This window comes from Grammomys surdaster, unplaced genomic scaffold (assembly GCF_004785775.1).
Source record: "Grammomys surdaster isolate TR1022 unplaced genomic scaffold, NIH_TR_1.0 145, whole genome shotgun sequence".
NCBI lineage: Eukaryota > Metazoa > Chordata > Mammalia > Rodentia > Muridae > Grammomys > Grammomys surdaster.
Genome location: NW_021604603.1, coordinates 5221268 through 5230645, shown reverse-complemented (window position 1 = coordinate 5230645; position 9378 = coordinate 5221268). Strand labels below are relative to the sequence as shown.

General features: G+C 51.0%; 1 protein-coding gene across 1 annotated transcript in view; it reads right to left on the bottom strand.

Annotated features, from left to right (window-relative positions):
* Window positions 1–1352: 1352 nt before the first annotated feature.
* The window catches only part of Lad1 (ladinin 1), a 14852-nt gene continuing 6826 nt past the window's right edge, over window positions 1353–9378 (bottom strand). The window contains exons 2-10 of the mRNA XM_028764762.1: window positions 8820–8957; window positions 6508–7390; window positions 5792–5896; window positions 4898–4941; window positions 3687–3759; window positions 3441–3578; window positions 3054–3140; window positions 2715–2789; window positions 1353–2367 (exon numbers count right to left, since the gene is read on the bottom strand). Coding sequence (XP_028620595.1) covers window positions 2362–2367; window positions 2715–2789; window positions 3054–3140; window positions 3441–3578; window positions 3687–3759; window positions 4898–4941; window positions 5792–5896; window positions 6508–7390; window positions 8820–8957 — 1549 coding nt within the window. The 3' untranslated portion in view covers window positions 1353–2361. The remainder of the gene's footprint in view (window positions 2368–2714; window positions 2790–3053; window positions 3141–3440; window positions 3579–3686; window positions 3760–4897; window positions 4942–5791; window positions 5897–6507; window positions 7391–8819; window positions 8958–9378) is intronic.

The following is a 9378-nucleotide window of genomic DNA, read 5'->3' as shown; positions in this document are numbered from 1 at the left end:
AGTATGCCTGAAAGAGGAATCTGGGCATCTATCAACACAGGGTACCCTTCTTCTAGAAAACCAATGATTTCTTAGTATCTGGGGACTTAGTATCTTAGGTGAGGGACTTTATCCAGACAGCCACTTCTTAGCAGCCACACTGGTGCATAGCAAGATGGCTCCGGAAGCAACTTAGAGGTCTAGTCATTACAAATAATCAGGCCTAGGCAGATAGGCAGAAAATCAGAAGTGTGATGATCTGAAGAAGCATGCAGGCTGGTGCATGTGCACTGGGATACCACAGGATGACAGGATGCTCCCAGGCCACCACAGCAGCAGAGCGGGGAGGTAGGCTTGCCTCCAGGGGGCACTCAAATGTCACATCCTACACACACACACACACACACACCTTGTTCATCAGCTATCTCCAGAGCAAAGCAGGAGGCAGAAGCAGCTGTGGGATGCAGCTGCCCCAGCACTCCCACCAATTGTCTACCCACAGTGGGCATCCCAAAGAGGGGATGCAGACAGAGCTCATACCACATCAAGCCTGCACCTATGAACATCCCCTCCACTGTCTCAGGGAGCACCATGAGCCTCTCTCCTAAAAGTCCATAGGACAGCATCGCTTGCTACAAAACTTCACTTGCCAAGGAACTTCCCAAAATTCACATCATGAACACGTCAAAGCCCTTTGAGGTCACCTGCTTGAACTTCTGGAATTCAGAGAAGGGAAAGGCCTGGGGTCCAAGGTATTCAGCAGAACCAGAGCAGTTACATCCTCCACTGTCTCAGTGGCACCGAGCCACCTTCCCTGCCCTGCCCAGATTTACACCAACCCTCAGTTGCAGATTAAGTCCTTCTCAGGATATACAGGATGTTCCAGGCAGGTCTTCAGGGCCTGCTCCTTCCACCTCCAGCCTAACAAAAGGGTGAGCTCAGCTGCAGGAGACTCTCAGAGGTAAGCCAGCCCTGGATGCTGAAGTGTGAGCACACGCAGAGTCTGAGGACCTCTGACCCCTGGACTATAGGGCCTAAGAGAAAGGGCCTTCACCCAGGACAAAAAGACGGGGATGGGGGGATCAGGGACCCAGTGTTGCACGTACTAGCCATGTCTGAGAAATTGTGGGATGCCCCAGGCAAGTGGGTATGAGCAGTCTTGCACCCATTCTCCCTCAAGGCTGTTCTAGGCGAATCCAGAGCAATCAATTGGCAATAACTGCTGGAATGGCTTAAGATTGTAACCTCCTTCAGACTCTGGCCATAACAGGGTTGCAGCTCAGCATTCTACAAGCACACATGGGGCCACGGTACTGAGAACTGGGATTAGGAAGCCTGGGGAGAAGTATGGAATGGAGGTTATGTGCAGGTCTGCGCTCTTTATAAATGATTTTTATTTTATGTGTGCCTTGTATGCATGTATAACTGCGCATCATGTGTATGCAGTGCCTACAAGATTCCCTAAAATTGGAGTTTCAGACATTTGTAAACCAGTGTATAGGTGCTGGGAATTGAGCCTAGGTTCCCTGGAGAGCAGCCAGGGCTCTTAACTGCTGAGCCATCGCTCCCAACCCCAGGTGTACACTATTAAGTCAAAAAGCTAGGACCTTAAAACGAGAGAGGAGGGGCATGATGGATGTGTTTCTTCTTCCAGCAAAGTCAACAATCCCTCACTCCCTGCAGCTGATTCTGAAGGAAAGCAAAGTCTGTGGGAACAAACCATCAACATTACCAGACACTCATGCCTGAGACTGAATGAGTTTATCAGATCCTTCCTGGGAAAGGTTTTTCTGGGTGAGAGTAAGGCATGTGGTAAGACAAAAAGGCACTGAGATCCCGATCAGGGCAGCAGGATGGTGGGGCACAAGCAGGGGATGCAGCACATGGCGCAGCCCCTGGGGACTCCTTTCCAGTCTGGCTTGAACAAGCCTCAGGGAGCAGTAAACATCCGGGACTTAGTGTGGAGATATCACAGGCACACAGAGTGCCTGCTGGGAGCAGGCAGGACATACAACTCTGGAGTTGGCAAAATAACCCAGCTTGATGCTGGAGCAGGAGGAAGGGAGGCAGGCAGTCCCCAGAGAGGACACGGAGACTCCATGGCCGATGGGCCAGGGCTGTGCTCTGGTGCTTTCTGGGTTCAGGATAGATTGTACCTACAATGGGACAAGAAAGTACCAGAGCACATCTGTCCACAGTCTGGGCTGGAGAGGGGCCGGAGAAGTGTTATTCATGTTCCTGGCCCCCAAGGGCCATGCCCAGACTGACCCAGAAGCAGAAAAGGAGTAGGGTCTGCAAGAGTCAGGAGTGTTGCAGGAGAGGGGCCAGCATGACGAAGGGCCCTTGGGATGCAGGTTTGCAGGTCTGTCCTGACAGAGCTTGTCACACCTGTGGGACAAAGGCCAATTAGAACAAGGAAAGGGAGTTCCTAGGGCTATGGGGGAGGGCACCTCTGGATAAGAAGGCACACCTTTCGACAGCCAAGCCTTCACCCACACTGGGTAAGATACCCGAAACCTAATGGTTAGATGGGGGACCCAAACCACAGCTCAGCCAGGCCAGCGCAGGGGCTCCTGTTCTTCTCATGGGTCAGTCATCTGAGCACACAGGGACAGATAGAATCTGGGCACTCAGACCACACAACTCCAAACCACAACCCACTTAAGAGTAAGCACTTGGATTGGTTTGGGGGCCTTCCACTGTATCTCAGGGCCAGTCCCTCCAGCCCCACTCACCTCTGCATCCAGAGATGTAGCTGACTTGTTTCCCCATTGGGCCCTCTTGGTGACTGATGCCTCTTTTCGTATCTCCTGGTTAGGGCAGCAGAGTAAAGAGCAGGAACTCAGACAGGGGTGAGGAGAAACTGGGGATCACCAACTGTCCCCTACTCAGGATGCCTTTGTTCTTCCTGAAGGGAAGAGGACCCAGACCCTCTCCTCTGTGCGGCTCTCACCCACAGATTGTGTCCTTACCCCACAACCCCTGCCACCAGCTCCACTTCTGAAATGACCCATTGCTGCTGAGCCGCTCCTTCCCCTGACCTCCTTGTAAAAAACACACATGGGTGAATGTACCTGGGGACCTTGGTCTCCCGAATCCTGGGTCTTGCTGATCCACAGGTTAAGTCTTGATGTCACAACCCCTGACAGACGCAGATTCTCCTACGAAGAAAATTTCCTCCTTAGGGTTCAGAGTCCCTGACCACAGTAAGGCTCTTCCAAAGGCTCTAGAATGGGGATAAGATTCTGTCCACCACAACACCAGTCAGCACAAGTTATATGTGTCTGGGATAGGCCCCACCCTGGGGAGTTCTGCACCCAGTTAAGGAGACTCAATCTCAGAAACAAATGCCAAATCAAGGTTCTGCCAGCATTGGCAGACAATACAGTTTCTAACCTTGCCAAGGGTTAAGCCCAGGCTTCAAGGATGTCAGAGCCTGGCAGCTGGGATCTGGCCCTCACCTTTCTGATGGAGGTTGGTTCTGTACGGTTCTGGCCTGACAGTTCCTTCTCAAAGAGATGGCGCTTGCTGGCTACAGCGGCAGGAGTGACAAGGACTTCAGTACGAGAGGAGCCTGGAGACCTGACAGATTCTGACCTCTGCAAAATCAGAGATGGAAGAGGCTGAGCTGTGATTGTGAGGTTCAGAAATAGTACCCTCCACCCTGGCAAGGACTCCTGCCCTCACAAAGACACCTCTGCTCCTACCTGGATGGCTGTGTGGTATCTCTCCAGCTTCTCCCCTAGCTTGATGGTGCTAGCCGGCAGCCTCACACTGGCGCTGTAGGAAGGGAAGACAAAATGAAATAAACCAGGGAGGCCATAATGAAATTCTTCAGGATGGCCAGGCCTGTCCCCAGGGCTTGAAGAGCCATCCCTGGTACCCCATCATGCTGGCAAAGATGGAGGACAGAAACTGATGATAATGCCTTCACTGCAGAGTGGATTGCGACGACTTGGGCAGGGCTAAGTCTATAGACTCCAGGAACCTTCTTACTATTGAGGAAACCAGCCTGTCTGCATGATCGGGCATCTTGGGACTAGAAGTACTTCCCATTGTTCCTTCCTCCCTTCCTCTCTCACACCCTATCACTTCTACTAAAAACACTTCAGTTCTCACGCGCTGGGTGGTAATGACAGCACCTGTGCTGCCATCCTCGGGTCACACTGCTGTCCCTGCATCTGCCTGCCTGGGTGGCTATGTGCTCAATGGTCTCCAATGAGCTGCTTATCTTTGTTCTCCTCTCACTTCAAGCTCACCCTGAACCCCAGGCCTAGGAACACGAGCCCTTACTAAAGGCTTAGCAGGCAGGTGATCCAGTAGAGGTGGATGAAATGTGTAATGCCTGCACTACATTTTAGAATACTTTAATGTTTGTCTGTGTTCCTCCACTCCCACACCCTCCCACAGGGTACCATTCTCCTTCTGCTTGGTTCAGTGTTACAAAGCAAGGGTACTTACTAAACATGCAGGTTCCTGGGCCCCACTGTAGGCCTGCCACAGCTGAGTCCTTTTTGGTTTTGTCCTAATCATAGCCTCCCTTCTGGAACGTTCTCTCACCCTTTCCCACTCCAACTTCCAGAGCAAAGCTTCCTCCTTCTTCAGAGCCCCATCAAAACTATGTCCCCAAGCATGAGAAGGGTCATGGGACAGGTACTCAATGCCCTGTCATAGCACACAAAGCGGTGGTGACACTTCCCTCCCAGGGCCATCTCGGGACCTCTTGTCAATCTTGTTGCCCTGACAGATCTAGTGCCACAAGACAAATCTCCATTTCCTCCATGCATCCTGTGGCCCAGCCTGGCACAATGATAATAGGTGGGAAAAATATATATATATAAAATTTTACACACATATGCACACACACACACACACACACACGACCAGACAAAGCCAGCAAGGCCTCCAGGCAGCTCACCTGCGGGTTAAGGGTGTTTCTGAGTTGTCTTTCCTAGGGCTCATCTGAAATGAGAAGGTGAGGTCTGTAAGTGAGGGTCTCAGGAAATCCATGCCCCCTCTCCAGTCAGGAATCTAGCTCTCAGGATGCATCTTCATTTGATAATCTGCCCCCACCTCAAAGTGCCAAGCCTTCATTAAACAAGCTTTCTTATCTGAAAGCACCTGCCTTCACCCTCCAGGGTGGGTCCAAAGCCCTTTCTCATCCTCTCCAGCCTTGCCAAGTACCTGCTACAACCTGTATTCCTATCTACCTCATCAGTGACCAGGAGCCTTGGGAGTATTGGTCAACCTCAGGCCTACCAGTTCTTTCCCAGAGCCTAGCATGCATTAGGGCACAAGGCACATTCAATCAATGGATGAACAGATGACCCAGTAAACAAAAGAAGCAAGAATAAGCATTGAGACAGACCAAATGAAACACTCCAATTTCATCACACCGAAGCCAGGCAGGGGCAGAGAACACTGGAGAGAAACCTGCTGTTCTCTGCCCTGCCCCTACCTCCCAAGGAAGGACAGGGACTGAAAAAACACAAGAGAGTTGTGACAGGCCAGGCCAATCTGGTCCGGCAAGTGCATTTTCCTGCAGTCCTGATCTTATCCACTAGATGGGGCTGCTCACATTTATTCACACACACACACACACACACACACACACACACACCAGTCTTCAACCTGCTCTCTTTATTTAAAATGACTTATCTTGTTTGAGCACCCATAACTCAAAGCTTCTCTCTATCTAGTCTCTAAGGAGACACTTCCTGTTGTACAATCTACAGCTCTTGCTTTATGGGCACTGGTTTCCTTTGCATGCTCTGCATGCGCTGATTGGTGACTACGGTCCCCTGGCTCTTACCCGGAAGGAGATGGTCCTGGGGCTGGAGCGTTTGAGGGAACTGCTGTAGGTGAGCAGGGTGGGTGAAGGTGCGTCTGCATCTTCATCCTTGCTGGGAATTTTCACCTGAGTGGAGCAAAGGTGTCAGACAAGAGACCTCATCTTCCTCAGTATGATTGTAGGGTGCTCTCAGCCCCAAGCAGTCCCCCAAACCCAAACTTCCAGGGGGGGCCTCAGGTGGCCTAGCTCATCACAGAAGTTACAGGTAAAAGAAGAGAATTAGTTGGACTACCTGTGCCTCAGTCTCTGCCATGCGATGGCTATATAATCTCATGTAACCCAGCCACCAGACAGAGCTTTAGTTTTAGAAGGATCCAAGGCTTCCTAAGAGTTTGCTATGTAGCCTTAGGCTTCTATACTTAGTGGGTGTAGGTTTCCCTGGAAGGCTCTGCAGAGGACAGGAAACAAGGCTACCCCGGCACTGAGAAGTAAATGGCTTGAGAGCTGGAGTCTAGGACTTGGATGAGGATGCGGTTTGAAAACCCAGGTGTTCCCTGCACTTGGCCCCTTGCAGGCCCAATAATCTGCCTCTATTATTCAGACAGTAGCTAGGAAAATGAAGGGCAGCTCAAAAATGGGAAGATAGGAGCAAACGAGGGAGCCAGAGGTCACAAGGGCTGGATGCAGTGAAGTCTGCTAGGAAGGGGAAGAGAGAGACAGAATGGAGCACTGCCAACCTGGAGTGTGATGGGTGGGAAGCGGGAAGCTTTAGTTGGCGGGTCTGGTGCGCTCTGCTCTGCAGAGGAAGGTGGGCTCTTCCCTGGGAGAGTCCTTCCTCTGGGCTCCCTCGTGGTGGCCTGACTTCCCCCAGAGGTCTGGGGCTGCTCTGACACTGCTGCCTTCTTTGTTGTCAGCTTTGTCTCTGAGACTAGTGACTTTTCAAAGATAGATGCTTTCTCCGACACCAGCCTCCTCTCCTTCATCTTCTCAGAGACAATGGCTTTTTCTAGAACTGGAGTGGACTTTCTCTCTGGTGCTGCTGTCTTCAGAGACACAAGCGTCTTCTCAGAGACCGGTGACTTCTCTGTCACACTTGTTCTTTCTGGAACCAACTTCTCTGGGCTATGTCTTTTCTCAGTTGGAGATGCTTCCTCTGTGGCTGTCCCCTTCTCTGAGGGGCAGGCTTTCTCTGAAACCAGTCTCTTGGCAGGCACTGGGGTTTTCTCTGAGACAGGCGATTTCTCAGAAACCAAGGTCTTCTGCTGAGCTTCTGTCTCCTCTGGAAGCCCCTTTTCTCCTTCTGAAAGCTCTCTGCTCTTTAGACGCTCATCTTCCTGGGCCCAAGGGCCTCGTTGCTCCCGACTCAGTCTCCGGCGAGGTAGAGCCTCCACTTTCTTCTTAGGCACAAGGGGCTGCGACAAGGTCTGCTCAGGGCCCAGGCTGTCTCTTTCCTCCTCTGCCTCTAGCTTCTCCTGTACTGGAGCCTGGACAGCCTCTACCACCTGCCTCCTCTGTCTCCGCTCCTTTCTGGTCCTAAGGATGGCCTGGAAATCTTCATCTTCATCTTTGGAGGCTGGGGGTGATGGCTTGGAGACCTCTGCTTCCTCCACACTGGGCAGCCTGAATCAAAAGACATGGGGAGAGGTGGACAGAATTAGATGATATCAGGAAAGAGGGTGACCCTGAGTATAGCTGACTCAGTGAGATGCCTCCAGGCCCACCAACTGCTCCCTCTCCCTCCCCACCACTATTTTTTAAATAATCACTTTTATGTAGTCTATGTGCACAGTGTCACTTAAACAAAGCACCCTGAGCTCTAAAAAAAGAAGGAGAAGGAGAAAGAGGAAGAGGAGGAGGAAGAGGAGAAGGAGGAAGAGAAGGGGAAGGGGAGGGGTAAGGGGGAGGGGGAGGGGGGAGGGGGAAGAAGAAGAAGGAAGAAGGAAGAAGAGGAGGAGGAGGAGGAAAAGGAGGAGGAGGAAGAAGAAGAGGAGAAGAAACAGATTCCTGAACAGATGACAGTGAACTGTTCAACCACAATTACTAACACTGATCAAGCAGCTGCTTTATTGGTTCTGGGCCTGAGGCAGCATTGACTAGGAGGGCTCAAAGGAGTGAGCATAGTTCCTGCCCATCAGAGCCTAGTGGCAGCCATGGAACTAACTGGTAGGGAGCTAAAGGAAAACTCAAGGCTTCTGAGATACCATTCTATTACACTGCCTGTCACATGGGTATGTCTGGAACATACTGATAGCACTGGGTTTGGGTCAGCCCAGGGGACACAGCCTGATCTTTCCTCATTGAGAGAGGGGGAAACAAGAACAAGATAAAACAAACACCTGTGTAAAACTCTGAGGTAATGGTCTCCATCTAAAGGAGTCTGTCTGTCTGTGTCTCCTGTCCCCTGCATTTAATGTGATTTCAAGTATATCAACTCACTGTCTGGGCCTTTCAACTCTGTAAACTGTTGGGCAGCTCCCAGGACAAGAGCCATTCCATGAGAGCAAAGTCCTAGCACACAGGCAGCGTTTAGTAACTTCTGGGCCGTCTCTTCCTTTCCCTCATAATCCCCAAACCTAGCTGTCATGACCCCTCAGAGGGAGGATTCGAGTATAGGAAGGTAGTCTGTATTAGGGAATTTTTACAAGTCTGGATGAACACTGTGGCCACACCCACTAGATACAGGACCTCGGCGTGTTAGCATGCTTCCCTGAGTCTCTCCTGATATAAAACAAGTTATTAACAGTGGTCTCTCAGACATCATGAGGACTAAGGGAGCTGCATCATAAAATGTCCAGCAGAGTAGGGCTCACAGAAAGGTTCACCAAACAGCATCTGGGAGTGTGTCGACAAGGGTAGGGGCCGTGCTTGGGCTCAGTATGAGTCTAGAGATGATGAGGAATCTGAAGTTCATCTTCCCACCATCAGCCTTATCCCAGGACCAAATCCTTAGCAGGTCAAACTAATTCCACATAGTCTTCCTGGGACAGCTAAGATCCCACTTCCACTCAGAATGATAAAATGGTGTTCAGAACCCAACCCAACCAAGTACCTCTCCACAGATCTCTGAGCTCCATTCTGGGTGAGTTTTGGAGATTCATCATCTGTGGTTGAACTCAGGTTGCGGTGCCTCCGCCTGCGTTCACGCTCCTGTTCCTCTTCATCTTCCAAAGTCCGCTGCCGGGCCAGGCTAGGAGAAGAAGTTTGGATCAGCACAGTACAGACCCAGGTGAACACCTTCCCCAGTCAGACTTGGAGAAGACTACTCGCCTGGAGGCAGCCTTGCTGCCAGTGGCCCTGGGGCACTCCAGTGCAGATAACTGGCACAGAGATGGGTTATATGTGCAAATACACACAGAATTTCAAAGAGCCAGGATGAAGAGAAAAGTGCAAAGTTTCTCATGGAAACAATGTAACTTTCTGTGACGGCCTGTGCCTGTAGTAACAGCTAGCTAGAAGGCTTGAGCCTAGGAACTTAAGGCTACCCTGTGCTACATAGTGAGAATGTGTATCAAAGGAAGGAAGGAAAGAAGGAAGGAAGGAAGGAAAGAAGGAAGGAAGGAAGGAAGGAAGGAAGGAAGGAAGGAAGGAAGGAAGGAAGGAAGGAAGGA